The 18,439-nt window shown below is 50.7% G+C and overlaps 2 protein-coding genes and 1 non-coding gene across 8 annotated transcripts in view; 2 read left to right on the forward strand and 1 right to left on the reverse strand.

The window, feature by feature from the left end:
* Window positions 1-1,220: 1,220 nt before the first annotated feature.
* Window positions 1,221-17,101, forward strand: aatka (apoptosis-associated tyrosine kinase a). Of its 3 annotated transcripts, XR_964556.2 has the most exons (15): window positions 1,221-1,795; window positions 5,631-5,764; window positions 7,368-7,509; window positions 9,542-9,621; window positions 9,749-9,867; window positions 9,958-10,045; window positions 10,132-10,265; window positions 10,609-10,693; window positions 10,782-10,903; window positions 11,053-11,202; window positions 11,767-15,034; window positions 15,115-15,292; window positions 15,440-15,637; window positions 16,083-16,730; window positions 16,804-17,101. XR_964556.2 is itself a non-coding variant. In XM_011604024.2 (14 exons), exons 1-14 carry the CDS (start codon window positions 1,714-1,716, stop codon window positions 16,109-16,111), a joined length of 4,809 nt encoding a protein of 1,602 aa, XP_011602326.2. In that variant the 5' UTR covers window positions 1,221-1,713; the 3' UTR covers window positions 16,112-17,101. The 3 variants fall into 3 exon arrangements, 2 of the variants coding, with proteins under 2 accessions (XP_011602326.2, XP_011602327.2); XM_011604024.2 differs by having other exon boundaries at window positions 16,083-17,101; XM_011604025.2 differs by lacking the exons at window positions 1,221-1,795; window positions 5,631-5,764; window positions 7,368-7,509 and adding an exon at window positions 8,693-9,355 and having other exon boundaries at window positions 16,083-17,101.
* mir338 (microRNA mir-338) lies at window positions 10,353-10,432 on the forward strand. Its single transcript, NR_105339.1, has one exon. It is a non-coding gene; the product is annotated as a microRNA mir-338 (primary transcript).
* Window positions 17,102-17,167: 66 nt separating the features above from the next.
* Window positions 17,168-18,439, reverse strand: part of LOC101072459 (brain-specific angiogenesis inhibitor 1-associated protein 2-like) — a 29,875-nt gene continuing 28,603 nt past the window's right edge. For 3 of the 4 annotated variants that reach the window (XM_029835942.1, XM_003964716.3, XM_011604023.2), the window contains one exon: window positions 17,168-18,325. Coding sequence is in view for 1 of the 4 variants with exons in the window: in XM_003964716.3 (XP_003964765.2) it covers window positions 18,256-18,325 (70 nt within the window). In the remaining 3 variants the exon portion in view is untranslated. The remainder of the gene's footprint in view (window positions 18,326-18,439) is intronic. The other variant, XR_003888432.1, reaches the window with a different exon arrangement.

The following is an 18,439-nucleotide window of genomic DNA, read 5'->3' on the forward strand; positions in this document are numbered from 1 at the left end:
GTAACAGTTCCCAGGTTACAGTCCATGGTGACTGACTCTCCTCTGCTCAGAGACACAACAGTGGGCTTCTGTGTCAGCACCGTCACAGCACTCACACCTGGAAACAACAAGAGGACATGAAGTCAAGAGAAAGACACAGACTGATGAATCCAGCATGAGCTCAGAGCTGCAGTAAGTCAGCCTCCTCACATGTTAGAGCAGTGATGAGAGTGCAGAGGCTCTCCAGCATGTTGCCACTGTGTGCTGACTATCAACCTGGAAAGTGACTTTACTGCTGACAGATTCAGGCTTTGGAGGATGAGGAGAGGAGGTGCTGGAGGAGCAATTTAATAGCCCACTGGAGCTGAGAGGGACTGACAGGAGGAGGAGCTTCTCTTCAATCTGCTGCTTTTCTCCTGTGTGTGATGTGGAAAAGAGCAGATTGGAGCTCCAACGTTTCATTTACATGAAGTTAAATAAAGACCATCAGAGCTGCAGGTGCTTCCTGCTGATGGAGGAGCTGAGTCAGGTCACAGCGGAAGGAGCTGCTTTCTCTGTTTCTATCGTGATGCAATACTTCCCCCTTGTGGATTTAATATATTAATGTCCTGTTTCAGTAATGTATACTGTGTACGTGTCACACATTAACACGTTTAAATTTGTATTTTTCTATTCATTATAGTCATTTAAAATCGTGGAACGATGAGCATTCGTCTCTGTCCAATCTTTGTCTTGTCAATCAGTCATGTTGTTGCTCTGTTTGTCCACTAGATGTCGATAATTCTGCTTAATCTGGACGGTTACTCACTGTTCCAAATCGGACTGTCGAGATTTTCTTCCTTTCAAGTTTAAAAACATAAATGCAAGGATTTTTCCATCCACGATGTATCAGTTTTTATAAGCATATGCGATTTAAATCACGAATACAACAGGATTCATATTAAAGGGTTGATTTAACGGTTATCGTGGTGTGATCGTTAATTCATTGTCATCTATTCTGATCATATTTATGCCTGCATCGCTATAAATGTACCCATTCGTAAAATATTTCCAGTGTACTTTACCTACATCCTTACATGTACATAGCCCTCTTCTGTACTGTTGCTATAGTAACACAGCATTTAAACACACAGCGCGCGTGGCTGCCCGTGTTTTAAGCATTCCAAAGTCACCTTTTTATTCGCCTTCAATATAAAGTAAAGAATGCGAATTCTGCACCGATGCTTTTTATTCTGAAATGTCTAAACGGAAGTACTCTTTTCTTCTGTGCAGCTTGACTCTGCTGCAAAATGTTGCCCCGTCTGTTGGCACCAAAGCCGATCTCCGACTGCGCACCGCAGCCCGACGCAGCTCCGTGAGTCGGACCGTGTCCCCCCCCGGAGAGGAGGCGTCCCGGACGCATCATGGGACAATCGGCAAGCGCAGAGTCGTCGTGACGGCCTCGCAAATGGGAGCTCATCAGATGTAGCCGTCCACGTTCCACATTTGCGTGCGACATTTGGTGACAGCCTTTCGAGATTGTCCAAGGTTTAAAGTGACAAATGTGCTGAAATGTCCGCATCTGCCTCCGATGGCCGAGTCGAAGGTGGTGCAGGATTTCCAGGGGGGCTCGACTACGATGGAATAAAACGCTGCGCATCTCTGCCTGAGCTGCAGCTCATCTGAAGTCGGATCGCACCTGAGTCGGGAATTTTCACTTGACCTTTTCTCGTCTTCAGCAGCGCAGCGAAGAGGATGCGCTTTGACCTCCACGTCATCGTCATGTCTTCAGCGTTTTTCAACCCCAGTTTTGCCTTCAGCTCCCATTTTGACACAGGTAAGGGTTATTGACGTCACTCACTCCTCGGACCTGCCTTGTTGCCGTGTAAACATTCTCTTTGGGCCTGTCCCCCATCGTCAGCATGACGGTTCAGCATCTCGGATGCTGCGTGCTGGCTCTCACATCTGGTTGGGGATGTGCTTGGAGTCTGCAGAGTGTGTCTGCTGTCAGAGTGAAGGAGGCACAGGTCTCTGCTGGACGTCGTGGGCCAGTTGGAGGGGTCCTCAGGCCCGCGTGATGGAGAGACCAGGTGCAAACGCGGCAGGAGTGCGGCGAGCTGGTGGGTCCTCAGCCATCTGCACGCTCGGAGATGATCGATCCTCCCCACGCTGCCTTTCTCCCCCGACTTCAGCGGGTCATGAATCTCAGAGGAGCCGTTTTTGGCTGTGGAGAAACAGTGGCGACATGGGGGGTGTTTGGTCGGTCGGGGTAAGTTCAAGGTAGAAATTTAACTCGGGAATCAGAAAGTCTCTGACAGGAGACTACACAAACTGAGGAAGGCCTTTTTAAAACCCGATAAACAGCTTCCGGCTGAATTCTGGAGAAAGCAGCACTTCCCGTCAAGGGAGTTGGGGATTGGTGCATTCGGATTGGTTCGTTTTCTGTATCGGCTGCATGGGGGGGGGGGCTGTCAGAATGATCTGCAGTCGGCCTTAAGGTATCACCTCGTCGGCGATGCTTTTCCGAGTAATTGGACTGAGGATCAATGTTGTCTAGGCGATGGAGGGGGCGCGCGGGGAGCCACCAATCCCATGACCAACGCTTCACACGGACAAATCCAGAGCTAGCCGTAGCGGCGTAGACCAACGGTTGCTCACATTTCATGGATTTATATCAAGGAAGCGGCCACAGATGCACCTTTGTAGGATTCCTGACTGCATCACGAGGAGGCCCATGGTCACCTCTAGCCTGTGTAGCCGTGATGACAACGGCCTCCGACCGCCGCCTCAGCACCAAGGAGAGTTCTCCCATTACAACCGTTCTCCTCAGACCGACCTGGACGTCGCCCTCCTGTGCAGCTCGGCGGGGGAAGGGGGGGGGGGGGGGCGTGTCGTTCAGCGGTCTCCTCCAATGCAGATGCGCACGTGCCGCCGTGCCCACGTGGATGCAGGTGCAGGCTACAGTCAAGATGTCAAAACAAGGCAGTGTTGAATCCGACCGCGCCCCACCCACCCACCCACCCACCCACCGACCGGGACAGGACCAGTCAGCTACGGTCGACTCTTTCATTATTCACCCCTGCATGTGTAACACAAAGCACTTTAGTTACATAAGGCTTCCTCTGGGGAACCAGAATGAAGTGGATTTGAGCAGTCAGGGGGAACCAACCGTGTCTGCTGTGAGCTCCTGGTGGGTTGATGTAGGATTTCTTGACTGTGTGTGTGTGTGTGTGTGAGACTGGGAGATTTTCAATAGTTTAAAAGGCCTCACATGCAGTATTTAAATGACCTCCAAAGATAATTTCAGTGGATTTCATTGTTGGAGCCACTTAGCGGCACCTGACGTGGCTAAATGTGCACGGGCGTGCTCGCTGTGATGTAAGATGATGGCGCCGAAAGCCAGAAAAAAACCAATCCACATGTGCTGGTCATCCTGACCAGGTGGAAGACGTGCGTGCGCTCAGTGATGCTGACGTGTTTGCATCCTTTCTACACACACGCGGAAGCAGCTACACACACATCCTCGTATTTCTCTCTTTGTGGGGACTTTCATAGACACAATAACTTAACCCTACTACCCCCCCCCCCCCCCCCCCCCCCAACTCACTTAAACCCAGTTCTAACCTCAACTTTAAGCAACTTAAGGCTGTGGGGACCAGTCAAAATCTCCCCATTTGGCAAAAGCTCCTTCCTTTGCTAGTAGAATGAGTATTTTGGTGCTTAATATGTAGCAAATACAAGGAGACTCACACACACGTGCACCCACACACACGCCGCCTTTGTCTACGCCATGAGACTTGTCCAAAGATGCCATCGTAAACGCATAACTGTGAATCCGTTCAGCACACGCATCTCATTTATGCTCATCGCCCAGAGACCTAAACCCACGAGCTTCCAATCAGTCTGGGGGCCGATGTGTTTGTGTCTCAGTGCGGACGGGAGACAAATCTGATGATGGACCTGCTGAATGTTTCCCTGGGTTGACGTGTCCTCACTCCTAAATCGGTTGGTCTGGAGCTGCCGTACGGTAGCGAATGCACAGGCTAATCTGAGGGCTGGCGGACTACGGCTCTATTGCTACATTCAGTCGTCACTCACAGAACACAGTGATTTTGACGACCCCAGAACCACTGTAACCTTCCCGAAGGTTCCCCTCTCATAGATTTAAGAGGGTCAGCATATTTTCACTCCATCCTGCCTCTTTGTGGCGAACAGCTTTGGCTCCTATTCAAGCCGATTTCCTGCAGAATCCAAACTGCGGTGGAGTCTAGTGGGGGCTTCACTGGAGTCACCCCTGCATAGATATGCATCATTAGTTGCATACGAATGTGGTCTGATTGAAAAATGACTAATCAATGGCCCGTTGTTAACGAGTCGATATTTGGACCCTTCCCTGACTGGCTGTGGGCAGGAGGGAGGGGGGGGCTGTATTCGTGGTGGCCCCCTTGGCCCGTCACTCCCAGTTAATGACAGTAATTGGGGCCAGCTCTGCAGGCCAGCACATCCCAGCGCCATCTGCAGCCGTTCACGGAGAGCAGAGAGGATGTAAACGTGGGAGGACGCCCAACCCTGCCATTAATCCCATCATGCTCTGCCCCCACCCCAGCACAATGTGCATGTTTCTGCTTATTTTTAGCCCCCCATCACAATCTCTGATAGCCCTCTGCTCTGCACTTCAGCACCATATTTACAGAGGTTCTCTCCAATTAGACCTCTGATACATCTGTGGCGTCCAAATCTGGCCACCAAAACTCCGACTGGGCTCCAACGGCCCGGGGGGGACCAATTTAGTATTAAAGATCATCAAATCCTGAATCTTCCAGAAACCGTAATGTAATCCCAATGATTAAAAGATATATGGACTTTTAACTGTGCCCCAGGGGAGAATTAGCATTTCAAAATAGCAGGAACTTAAAGTTATTGAATAAAAAAATTACATGTCTTAAGCTTTATTATGTGGAATTATCTTATCTGTATTTATTTATTCTGTTTCTATACTTTGTATAGGTTGCTACTGCAATTCAATTTCCTCACGGGGATAAATAAAGTACCTCTTAATCTTAATCTTAATTATCCCCACAATAACTATAAACAAAACATTTGAGAGGGGAAAAAAGCGTAAAAACTGTAACGAGCAGCAATAAAAATGACTAATTAAAAGAGGCTGAATGAATGACACCCCCAAAAGTTGAACGTTCTCAGAAATCGATGGTCCATGGATGCATTAGAGCCATGAGATATGACTAAAGGAGCGCCGTGAGCTTTTCATTTTGAGGTTCTGGATCAGTGATGGGGCTCACTGATTGAGGCTGAAGCATCTGGTGGGTAAATGCAGAGCTAGAACTGTTAAAACCCACCAGACCTGAAGCAATGAACTCCCCACAGACGGCTGCGTTATGTGGATGCTGCCGTGTACATGGGAGGGTGGGGGGAGAGTGATTACTCGTGGCGTTTTGGGCTCGGTGCACAGATCTGTTATTAAATCCACAGCGGGCTACTTCCTGACACTGATTATATGGGGATGAATAGGTGGAAGCGTCATGAGGCTTTTTTTGATCAACCGTGTGTGTGCAAATTCCGTTTATCTCCATGTTGTCTTAATTTCCTGTATGACTCTGCAGTTTGCCACCTGATCTCTGCCTTTGTAACGCAAACATGCTCTGGCGTTGCAGATGGGGCCCCGCTGAGCGAGCTGTCATGGCCCTCCTCCCTGGCAGTGGTGGCCGTCTCCTTTTCTGGCCTCTTCACCTTCATCTTCCTCATGCTGGCCTGCCTCTGCTGCAAGAAGGGCGACATCGGCTTCAAGGTGAGCTCTCTGCTTCCCCCTACCGGACATGATGGGAAGTGCACACTCTGAAGGTCCAAATTGTGGCAACTTGATTTCTTTTTACCTTTTTTCTGTATGTAAAAGGACTCGTGGACCGCATTTTACAGCTTTCAGTTTTAGTTTCCAGGTAAGAGCTGAAGTACCGCTATCGTCCCTCAATATTTGGCATTATTTAAAAAGTCAAATTTGCCTGTTAACACATTGGCGGGAAGGGAAAGGTGCCATTAAATGTACCAAATGCACATTGTCTCAGCACTAAATGACAGGCTAACAGGAGGAGGACACTTGCTAGTCCGCTAACACAACACCACTGGCTTGCATTCATCAACCGTCCGCGTGTCTTTGTCAGATCGGAGCTCTCCTCTTTACTGCGATGGGGAGAATGTCTTCTTGTCGCTCTCAGTCACATTAGGATTGGAAGATCCCCAACTCCTCTCCTCTTTTGTGAGGTGTGTGTTTGGGTTGGACTGCGCTAGTGGCACTGCTGCGTCAGCTGAGAAAGAAAACGAGTAAATAGAAGCCTCATTATTTCTCCCCATTCCTGTGCTCTTATTGGAGCGTGTAGCGTGAAGCTGCTGTAGGTGCTTTTCTGAACGGAGGACTCGACGGGGGCTTTGCAGCAGTGAGTCACAGCCGGGCGCTCGCCTTCACGCTCTGAAGGAGGAGGGCCAGATGGTCCTCCCGAACGAGGACGCCGTCCTTTACCTTTCCGTTTAGGTTTTAAGACGAACCCGCTCGCTGCAGTAATACTGATGCTACACATGTAGCATCCTGCGTCTCACACTTTAGACTCTCACCAACCCACATTTGATCCAATGTGGCCCCATGTCCATCACTTGGGGAGACCTTACGCATCGGGCAGGAATACCTGACCTCCACCTACGGCTGTTTTTTTAAATAATAACCTCGTAAGCCAGTAGTTCAGGTTCCATAAGTGCACTTTCTTTTCTCTTTCTCTTAATGTGCAACTTAAGCCGTAGCCGCTGACTCAAGAGCAGCATTAACCTCCCGTGTGTGTACCTGGGCTGTGACAGTGATGTAGAACCCTGTGGGACAATTAGAGGGGAGCAAGGACACTGCAGATGAGCAGGGAGCTCCAGCAGAAAGGCAGCGGGGCTGCAGCTCGCAGAGGAGACGGCGTTTAATGTGACGTGGGGTCGTTCTCCTGCGCTCCCTCATTCTGCCTGAGTAGGCAGGAGAGACTCAATCTGCTGTACAAGGGATTTTTTTCCCCCCGCAGCGGTAAAGAAATATTCCTCTCAGGTTGCATTTTGTTTAATTTTGGCAACTTGATTTTCTTTCTTCTTTCACTGTATTTTACAATTAAAAAAAAAAAGATGACATCTTTGGGTTTTTCATGAGGAAGAATGAAAGCTTTGTGGCAGCTTGGATGTACACATAATGCCCCCCCCCCTCCCCCCTCCCCGAGAGACTTCAGTGACTCACACGATTCAGCACATGATGTATGGTGGCCTGTGTGTAGCTGGGTGTGCCTCGGAGGGCTCCGAATGCCTTCCGCCGTTGTGCCGCTGTCCCTCTCGAGCGCGTCTCTGACTAACCTCCGAATGCATCTCTGCACCAGGAGTTTGACAACGCCGAGGGAGAGGAGTACCAGGCGGACCTGTCGGCCCTGGCCTCGCCCGCCTCCCAGAACGGCCCGGAGGTCTACGTCCTTCCCCTCACAGAGGTCTCCCTGCCCGTCTCCAAACAACCTGGCAGATCCAGTAAGAACCCGCAGACGCCGCCTTCCATTGTGCGAAACCCATTTTTATGTCCCGCCGCCCTCCCTTCCCTGTCGCACCCTTCGCACCCTTCACACCTGCCAATGAGGACCTGGACCTGCTGTATGCGAAAGCAGTCGGACCCCTCCACTCCTACCTCAGACTCTACATTTACGCCGACACAAATCGCCATCGCTTCCCCTTGATTCAGGCACGTTTGCAGTCGTGACTCGTGCCAACCAGGAACGCCGCCGGTCTGACATCCAGCCAGCTGAAATCCGCGTCTCACTTCAAACCGTCCTGGTTGCACAAAATGCCTCCCTGCATGAGTCACTGCCTGTCAGCGCCGCGCTCCGATGCCAGAAGGGAGCTGAGACGGCGCTCAGCTTCCAAGGATGTAGGCTCCCGCCGGTGATTGGACAGCGCCGCCTCGAGGACGCAGCCAATCGGTGGCTCCCCTCCAGGCCTCCATGGCTACGGCCGTGTGATTGGCCCAGGTGTTGCAGGGCGAGGAACGGGAGACAATATTGGGTTTTACTAGCGTCAGGGAGCATCACGGCCTCCACTCATTCATCCTCTTCACTCAGACACGGTAAAAAGGAAAATTTCCTGATCACAAGTGTGCACAAATGTGACACACGCGCCGTCAGATATCCAGAGCTCGCGCGCACAATCACCCGCTTTCATCCAGGCCGCGGACCCAGCACAATGTTTGCCGTCACTCCGACAGTCCCGCTTTTCAATTTCAATTTCTTATTCACCGGGTCAAGAGGGCAGACTCAGTGTACGTGCGCGCCCTCCAGGAATGCGCACTCCGGAGTTGGAATAAAATTATGCTAACTTTGAAGAAATCCGAATTGTGCCGGAGGCTCGGTGGGGCGTGGCTAAGAAAGTTTGAGTCCGTTATCGCCGCGGCAACCTTTGCCCCGCGTTCCAGCGGAGAATAGGCCCTGTGTGTTTGGCGAACGGTACCAGGGGATGCAGCCTCAGCGTATCAGCCGGTCAAACAATGGCCCCGATTTAGCCGGGGAGTGGGTGAGCATAAGGCCGGGGTGAAACGTCCGTGGAACGCATCAGTGGAGGACTGGTATTATGGGCCGGACACAGTGCAGGGTCTGTGACAGAACGAGGAGAGACAGGGGAAGGGTGGTGGCATGCACCGAGAGCTAAGGGTGGGGAGGGGGGAGGCTTGAGATAAGGGTGGCTCGACTATATGACAGAGGTCTTTTTCAGTGCGTGACAGAATCGTGTTTGTGTCCTGTCTGACTGAGGAATGCTGCTGTCCCGGGTGACAGGGGGGCATTGTGTGGCCCTTATGTCACTACTGGGTGTCTTGAAGCTGCACACAACGCTGAGGCGTCAAACGGCACGCCACCGACGCGCACGACGGACGGGCAGAAGAGCTCCAGGGCCGCGTCCCCGTGCCCTTAAAAGTGTGTTTCTCTACGGCTCGGCAGAGAGATCCCAGGATTTTTGTTGGCTCCACAGCTGCAAAGCTCAGAATGTGTGTCCGCGTGTGTCCCGGGTGGGGGGACGAGCCCGGCGGAGACGGTCAGAGGCAGCGTGGCGAGCTTGTACAGCTGCGCGAGGGCTCGGAGGGTTAAATCCTGCCGCGGCTCTCGCGCACACACACTGCGACCGTGGGCTCTTTCTCACACGCACACAATGAGGCCAAGGCGCCTGGGGTTAGGGCTCAGACCGCGGGCGCTCGGTTCTCACACTCGGAGCTGGTGTCTCATGCCACGCTGGGATGCGTTCTCAGTCCCCCCTCCGGAGCTCAGAGTGGCTGGCCGCTCCACGGATTCTCGCAATCAGCTTCGCCGTTGGTGAAATATGAGGATTCATGGAGGTACTCAGCAATTTTGAGTTTAATGCGCGTGAACATTCTGGTTTTTTGGCTTCTACCCGTCTTTGTTTCTCCTGTAAAACCCTTTTTGCCCCAGTTAAGCTCCGGGGAAACCTTGTTCTGAAACTCTTGTCAACAGTCTCCTCTGTCTTCTAAGTGTTGTGTGTCTCTCGCGCTGCTCCGTTCTAGTCCAGCTGCTGAAATCGTCCGACCTTGGCCGCCACAGTCTGCTGTATCTGAAGGAGATCGGACATGGCTGGTTTGGGAAGGTAGCGCACACTCATTTGTTGCTTCTTAATGCATATTTTTTCAATGTGAAGCTACAGTTTTTCCAGTGTTGACGCGCTTATTTTTCATCCACTGCTTGTTTTTTTCTTCTCTTCTATCACGATTTAGGTTCTGCTGGGTGAGGTCAGCGCCGGGCTCAGTACCACCCAGGTGGTGGTAAAAGAACTTAAGGCTAGTTCCAGTGTCCAGGATCAGATGCAGTTCATGGAGGAGGTGCAACCGTACCGGTTAGTTCGCCACAGAGCTGCGACGACCTTCCTAAATCGGTGAAAATCCCATTTACTCGAGGTTAACGTTCCCCCGTCCGCCCCTTCCAGAACCCTCCAGCATCCTGCGCTTCTGCAGTGTTTGGCGCAGTGCTCAGAGGTCACTCCGTATCTCCTGGTCATGGAGTTTTGCCCTCTGGTTTGGCCAAATTCTTTCCTCCCTCTTTTGTTTTGCGTTTGTTGACTCCGAAACAGCCAGAACGAGATGTCCCCCTCTTGTCTCAGGGTGACGTGAAGAGCTACCTGCACAGCTGTCGGCAGAGCGACCCCGAGCCTCCCGACCCGTTGCTCCTGCAGCGGCTGGCGTGTGACATCGCCTCGGGACTCCTGCACCTCCACAAAAACAACTTTGTTCACAGGTAAGGTTTGTCCGTTACTTCCTTGCTAGGTGCCTTCACCTGTTCCCTGGAAACAAATCCATGAGATTTGCCAATGCTCCCCCTGCTGGATTCTCCCTGCAACAACATCCTGGTGCTGCCTGAGTCACTTTCACAAACTCCAGCATCAGTGATTTTGTTGCGGGGGGCAAACTCCTCTCACAGCGATGTGGCAGCATCCTGGCGAAAGACTTTATTGTGAGGTAACGTTTCTTTGAAAGACAGAACATGTTCCAACATAACGGCTTCAGTGCCTTTAATGAAAAGAAAAAAACGGTTCTTTTGCTCTCAGTTTTGCTAAATAACTCGTTTTTTTCCTTGACAGCGACCTGGCATTGCGGAACTGCCTGCTAACCTCAGATATGTCGGTCAAGATCGGAGACTACGGCCTGTCTCACAGCCGATTCAAGGTCAGACGAATGACAAAGTCAAATTTTATTTTATTTTTTTGTGGGATGCCAGAATCAGCACTCAGATGCTGTTTTTGTTCTTTTACAGGAGGACTATTACGTTACGCAAGACCAGATTTGGGTGCCCCTCCGCTGGATCGCACCCGAGCTCATAGACGAGGTCCACGGAAACCTGCTAGTTGTCGACCAAACAAAATCCAGCAACATATGGTGAGAGCTGAAGGTGCAGGATGGAATGTTAACCCAGGTCTTTATTGTCTTTTCCCTAAACTAAGGTGTGAGCGTGGTCTAGAGAAGGGAAGCAAAAACTGTAAAAATACATGAAGTGAAGCCAGAGGGGTGTCCTTTGCTTGCTCCAGGTCTTTAGGGGTGACTCTGTGGGAGCTGTTGGAGCTGGGAGAGCAGCCGTACAGACACTACTCGGACAGACAGGTCCTGACATATGCAGTGAAGGAGCAGCAGCTCAAGCTGCCCAAGCCACACCTCCATTTCTCCATGGACGAGCGCTGGTGAGGCATCACAGATCTGGTCCCGCCCGACGGGACCAACACACCCACAGCTGACGCATAGGACGTGCACGCGTATGCAGATGTGGTTATGAAATGACATTCCTCCTCAAGTTCACTTTAGGAATAGTGGCAGGAACAGATGCTCGTTTTTCCTCTACATTTTAGAATCTCCTGACGAAGACTTTGGCACTTTCCTCACCTCATCCATCTAAACCTGGGAAACCAGCCAAACAATGTTTATTTCATTTTAAACTGATTTGCACTATATTAAAGGCACTTGCTAGCAACCAAGCCCAACATAGGGGCAACTATAGATCTTTTGGGGGGGCTTCCCATCGATGTCTAAATTTAATAATCCCTGACCTGATCCCAATTCATAGTCTACTCTCAAAACTCAGCCTTCACTCCTAATTTCAATGATAAAGTTGCAAAGCCCAAATTGTTTCCTTTAGCCATGTTACCATATTTCTTTGATCAGCATGAAGTGTTGTCGTATATGCCGGCTTTAAATCCAATTCTGCCTTTTCTTTGCTACGGCACACTGTTTCGTCTCTGATTGTGAAGGTACGAGGTGATGCAGTTCTGCTGGCTGCAGCCTGATCTCAGACCCTGCAGTGAGGAGGTCCATCTTCTGGTCACATACCTGTGCGCCAAAGGATCCAGTGAGGTGGAGGAAGAATTTGAACTACGTTGGAACGCCTTGAAACCTAACCTGCTCGGTAGCCCCTCCCACGCAGCAGCACCCGCAGCCCTAGTCCTGACCCCCACCCTCGCATCAGCCAGCAGTCCTGGTGCGGAGCAACCTCAGGCAGCAGAGCTGGCCTCCTCTGCCTCATCCTCCTTCCCTCTCCTGGAGCATTTTTCCGACAGCTTCCACTCTGACACGGGCGATGACCTTCTCACTGTCACGGAGACCAGCCACGGTCTAAACTTTGAGTATAAGTGGGAGCAGGCTCGGGCCGAGCAGCCGTACTGCTCGTCTTCCACCTTTGGGCCGCTGGGTCAGGGAAACCCACATTATCAAGACATCTACTATTCAAGTATCGGAAACATTTCAGATGGCTGCAGGTCCGAGAGCCTGAGCGCAGACGTTTCCCCGCGCTATTATGAACCTGAACAGCCAGGCGTGGTCCCCGTGCTGAGTGCCCACAGCCCTTCAGTCAGCAGTGAGTACTACATTCGCATAGAAGAACAAACAGAGCGTAATATTAACAGTTTGGATGAAAACATAGTGGACTACAGCCCAGGACTGGAAGCCCAAAGCTCTGGGTTGTCTTCTGACACTCGCTTATCCACAACACAACAGAATTCACACTGGACAACTGCGGACAACTCCCGGTCCGCTGCCCACGACTCGGGTCCAAGCCCCTCTGTCCATGTAACAATTGAGCCTTTTCTGAAGCCGGCGTCTGACGCCGGCCCAGTAACGCTAGACGAGACCCACAAGTTCTTCTCCTCTAGTCAGGATGACGTCATTACCGAGCAGACAGCAGTGGAACAAACACAGCGGCAGATCTGCCTTCCTGGATTAGCAACATCTCCAGAGTCCAGATCTCACCATGTCCATTTGGATATTGCACGGCATCAGTCACAGCCGGTTAGCAGCCCCAGTTTGGGGTTCTGTGACCCCTACCTTGAAGCGAGTGCAGTTACTGAAAGCTGCTTTGATGCTTCGACGGGTCCCAGTAAAAAGACGCTCCCCGTCGTTAGCCACATTAGCGTTGATGTTGAGAGAGACAGTGGCCTGCTGGTGGGCCGGCAAAGAGATGAAGACATCGAGAATGACTTTTTCGTTGAAAGCGAATCCTCGAACTGGACTTCAAACCATTCAGCAAACAATAATAGTCTGGCATTCGACAGCAGACACACAACAGAATCCTGGTCTTTAACAAAGGACCCCGCCAGAACCTTCCAAAGTTCCAAATCCACCCTCGAGGCTCAAGGAGACCTTGACTCTATTGATACAAACAGGCCCAATGACTTGGGCACATTCATTCCTCAAGTGAAACAGAGCAGCACTGATCTTCTTAGTAGCTCTGGTTTTCCTGTCAGTGGTAAAGAGGGTGGAGAAAAAGAGGGAAAAGGCGAACAAGATGGAGAGAGACCCTCTGCCCTCAAGACCCTTCCCAAGGTGCACTGCATGAGGTCCCCTTCCGGTTTGAAGCCGTGTCAGCCGGGGCAAACAGCAGCCCTGACGGCCAAGCAGAGAGGGAACGTCTGGGACGGGGTTTCAACGGGAATCTCTGTCCATCTGGGCAGCGCTTGGCTAAACTGTCCAGAGGGGTCGGAGAAGAGCCGAGCTCTGGGCAGCGGAGCCGGAGCAGGTAGCTGCAGCTTTAGCCTGGCGGAGCTGGGTGACTACAGCGAGGACGAGGACGACGTCACAGACATCACAGCGGGGCTTTTCGCCGACTTCAACTTGGACTATGCCGAGGTTGAGGAAGAGGAACTCAGCCCAACGAGGAACCCGGAAAGAAGGCTCGATTCTGTAGAGACGTTTAACCTGTCCTCGTCGATCCCGAGCACCTCTGATCCCTCTGATCAAGCCTTCAGCCCTGATCCCTACAGTAACGCCGTCCTCCCGAAATCCCTCGACAGCGGGTACGACACCGAGAACAACGAATCGCCAGAGTTTATTTTTAAAGAGCTCGCTGATCCCCGAGGAGGCGAGAGGAGCCCAAGGATGGGCGGAGACCTAGGACTAGTTCTGCAGGTGGGTCTGGGCCAAGCCCTGTGCACTTCCACAAGCACCTCGGAACCACAGATAAAGAGCTTGGCTGATGAGACCCTGTACAGGGACTCAGACTATTACTCCGACTACGATGCTGAATATGAGAGGAGCCCTCGGGAAGAAGGGGGTATCTTCTGTGGGGGTTCAAAAAACGACAACTTCGATGCGGCGAAATCCAGATCTGCTGGAAATAACGAGTCTGTGGAGAAGCTCCTCAAGCACGGAGCTCATCTACCAACCCTGAGCCAACTCAAACGTTGTGTCGGGCTGAATATCTCAGAGCCTGACACCAGTCCATCCAGTCCCCATCCTGCCCCTGGGTTCTCAATGCTCTCCCCTTTCCCCCCACAAATGGGCGGCTGCCTGACCAAGGAGTCTGGTCCTGCAGATGAGAACCTTGGACTGGACACAGAGCATTCAGCAGAAGAGCCCTCTTCAGAACTCACTTCCTCTATCGGGTCTGAAGCTTCTTCCACCGTCCAAGAGGCCCCAGGAGGCCACGAAGAGGGCAACAGGAGACCAGAAGACTGCTCCCACGCCCAGTCTTTACATTTGGACTCAACCATGAATACATTTGGAGATGAAGCCTCCAAAGAGAACGAAAAAGCCGACAGAACCAGAGAGGATGAAGAAGTACCCGACCTAAACGATGTCAAGGAAGAAGGCGACGACGGAAGCGAGGCTGTGAGGATAAATGAGGAGGATTTCGAGGACATCGATGCTGAGGAGTGCAACTCCCAGGACAGTTTAGGCGAAGAACCCAACGGCCCGCTCGAGCTGTCGTCCTCCTCGTCGTTTATGGAGCTGTGCGGAGAACAAGTGAGAGCTCCGCTGGAGGAAGCGGAAGACGAATACGACTCGGAGGACAGTGATTCGGACGAGGAATTGAGGACCTACAACATCCAAGATGAGGACAGTGAGGAGAGTGAGGACGACCTCAGCGTGGTGCCGGTGGTGGTAAGCGACTGCAGCAGGTCCAGTCACCTCCGCAGCCTCCTGAAGATGCCGGCCCTGTTGACCCAATCCTTCTGCGATGAGCTGGAACGGAAGAAAAAAGCCGTTTCCTTTTTCGACGACGTTACCGTCTTTCTTTTTGACCAGGTAGGACGCGTCGAAGGTTTGCAATGACCCCGTTAATATCGTTTGGGCTTAACGCTGAGCTTTATATTCACGACGACCAGGAAAGCCCCACGGGAGAGCTGGTTGACTACAGCTTCTCCACAGCGACCGATTCCGACGGACAAGAAGCCGAACCGGATCGGAAAACCCCTCAGCTGGACCCTGAATCTGATGTTGATGCAGAATCCTGTGAAAGCTTCTGTAGTCCTGATGAAGCCCAGGAAAACCACCAAGGAGATGGTAAGTCTGTTGAGGGTGTCTGGATAAGCTAACTGATGAGCTAGTAGGTTTAGCAATAATATATTTAGAATCAACAATGTTGAGGTTTTAGAGATTGTAGGTGTTGCATAGATCTGGATCATGTGTGTGACTTTGTTCTGTATCCAGATTCAAGCGGGTGTCGCAACCTGACCCCCGAGCCTCACCCATCCTCACCGGGCACCATCACTGAGTGCCAGACCCCCCCCGCACCCACCTCCAACACCCTGGAGACCTCCGAACCTGCCGCGGCGTCTCTTAATCGTTTTATGGGCTCACGATTCTCCATCACTCATGTCTCCGACCCCCACAGGGACTTAGCAACAGGTTTGTAGTGACATCTTTCATACACGTGATGCTAACGTGTTCTCAGAGCCAGCGGGGGGGAAAGAATTAGACAATCAAAAAGCAACACAAAATCAACACAATGTTCAGCCCTTGAAGTGCAATTCTAATTGAGAAAGTGGTGCCTTTTTTAATATATAATGATGTTTAAAGGTCAGAAATGCAACAAAAGAGTAAGGCCTCAGCAAAACATTTAGCACATTTGGCGCCATCTAGTGGTAGAAACATGCAACGCTTGCGTGTTTTATCTTAACTTCCATCTCAAGTTACCGCTGGTTTTTTGTAGTCCAATTAGTTTTCTTTTTAATCTAAACAAGAGACAGATTCTTCAACCATTAACTGTCTATTTTGGGGCAACAAATGGAACTTGAGCCATCAAGAAGGGGGGACGAGGATTTCCCTAAAATGCTCTTCGTTATCCCTACAGGCAACAGCGGAGACAGCTCATCAGCCTGACCGCCCTGGGGTCCTGACGGGAGGAGGACGGCTCACGGTCCTCCTCTACACAGAAAATAGATCTAATGTAGATGTTCTCCAGTTTTATGTCTGTCAGTGATCGGGTCATGTGACCCTGGTGACCAGTTACGAGACAGTGCCTCATGTTTTCGCACATTTCTTTTTTTTCTTTTCCTCCTTTAGAGGTTTGTGAGGTCAGAAAGGAAAGCTGCTGTACTGGACAACCACAGGAATGTGCATAAAGTTAAAAGTAGAAAAGTAGGAAATAAAGAAGTATATAAAAAGTATCTAACTTATTGGTCCGATAAACTATGAAGATTGTAGTTGATTTTGAGGGTTCTAAAGAGTAATCTGGGGGGGTTGGATCCCAATTTTTAGCCACAAGCGACCGAGGTGCTGAAACTTTATTAGTCACTTGATCCAAAGTGGAACTCTTTGCTAAAGGAAACCGAGGAGGACTCTGGAGGCGTCGCCGTCCCTCAGATATCGCCGCCATGACTGTCTGAAGCACTTTGGAGATCTTAAGCAGGTCCTGGGTTGGAGACGTGATGGCTGCGTTCCTCCACATCTGCACCCAGCGACCTCAGGTCGCGGACGTCCGCCTCGCCGTCACCTTCCCGTACGTTTCCTTTCAGCGTCTCATCCACGTTCTCGTGCATAATTCAAACGACTGTATTTGACTGTATCTGCAGGACGCGAGGCGACCTGGAGGTGCTGCTGCTGCACGGACAGCTCCGTCTCCGTCCTCCCGTAGCTCAAAGTGCCAAATCTGCCTCGCCCAAACTCGCCTTTTAAGGGAAAACATGAAGTATTTTTGTACAAAAGGAAGCGTCCGAGATGAGAGTCTCTTGAATCAGCCAAAGAGATACGGAAGAGCCCGATGGCGGGGGAGGGGGAGGCGGGCTGCTCCACGCACCAGCAGTACTCACACAGCTCCGGTCCTCACTGGTACTGTACTCTCCATCAAATAAACCCAAACACACTCCCCCACTTCAGGTCTGTGAGTTGTGTTTCCTACAACAAAGGTTAACAAAGGGGGGGGCGGAGAAACAGACATTTGTGCACATTTATTTTAATAATTTATATGCACTTTCTGTACAGTACAGATATAATACAAAGACAAAAGCGAGAAATGGACAATGAAAGCTATATAAAAGTGGAAAAAAAACAACAAATATTTGGAAGTCTCTGTCCGGAAGAGCTGTGGAATAAAAGCCTGGTCAGTGTGAGAGATTCATCCGTGGAAAATGTGCTCTTCATGTGTTGATTTATTGCACTCGGAGGCATTTTAGCCCGCTCACACTTTACAAACGCACACATTATTGGCCTTTTCCGTCACACAGTCTCGCTTGGACCCATTCAGAACGCCCCCGCTGCTCCTCCAGAGTGCGTAATACCAAGGATGAATGATCGCGAGCGTTAATACTGGACCTTACCTCATAAGCTACCGCTCCCAAAGCTAATTTTAAAAAAAAATAAAGAAAGATTATTGCATTTGCTCCTAACTGGCAGCTCGGATATCATGGAAATCTAAAGAGAAACAAAAGGAAAGCACTGTCCAAAGCTCTGGAGGGGTTCCAAAGGCCCTGAAATACAGCTGGCTAAAGAGGAAATATCAAAAATACTAATTACACTGTGATGCCTACACCCTCGTCCCGGTTTAGAGAACAACTGGCTCCATGCTGCACGGAGCTCAGGTTCCAAAAGTAGTGTACAAGGCACAGTCCCCGCACACAACACACGTTTCCACTGTTTTAGCAGGTCACTATATCAAACCCTACGACTTAACGCGGACTTATTACTTATTTAAATGAAACCAATCAATTCATTGTCCTATTTCAGCGATGCAATAAAAGCTGCTGCCATCCGACACCTGCATCATTTATAGCTAGTGTGCATGCTTATTGGTGCAAATACACAAATTAAATACATAATGAATAGTGTTGGAATCCCCACAGTAGAAGTGCTGATTAAAAACAAAACAAACAAAAACACATTGAGTTTCTACAGAAATAAAGTGATTTCTTATTGTTGTAACACAGTCTGAGTTTTGTCATGAACCCCCCTGCTTTGACACTTCTGGGCCCTCTCCTGACAACAGCGTGCAGCCTAAAATAACGCTAACGCTATCCATTTTCTCTCCGCTAGTAGAAGATGGGCGCGGAGCGGTCGTCGATGAAGGTGGGGCGGAGGTACACCTCCAAGGAACGGTCACTGCGGTGAGAAGAGGGGTGAGAAAAGGGACATCAGCAGTTAGATGGAACACGTGGCAACACTGACAGACATGTGGTCGAATATGCAACCAGGCCCACTAGCAAGTGTGCTACA

The sequence above is a fragment of the Takifugu rubripes genome, chromosome 5, assembly GCF_901000725.2.
Source record: "Takifugu rubripes chromosome 5, fTakRub1.2, whole genome shotgun sequence".
NCBI classification, from domain to species: domain Eukaryota; kingdom Metazoa; phylum Chordata; class Actinopteri; order Tetraodontiformes; family Tetraodontidae; genus Takifugu; species Takifugu rubripes.

What these genes read in the sequence shown, in the direction of transcription:
- aatka (XM_011604024.2), top strand. Translation starts at nt 1,714, where the DNA reads ATGCGCTTTGACCTCCACGTCATCGTCATGTCTTCAGCGTTTTTCAAC. An exon ending in TGTCTCACAGCCGATTCAAG is followed by an intron (nt 10,694 to 10,781) that starts GTCAGACGAATG and finishes GTTCTTTTACAG; the next exon opens with GAGGACTATTACGTTACGCA. An exon ending in ACAAAATCCAGCAACATATG is followed by an intron (nt 10,904 to 11,052) that starts GTGAGAGCTGAA and finishes TGCTTGCTCCAG; the next exon opens with GTCTTTAGGGGTGACTCTGT.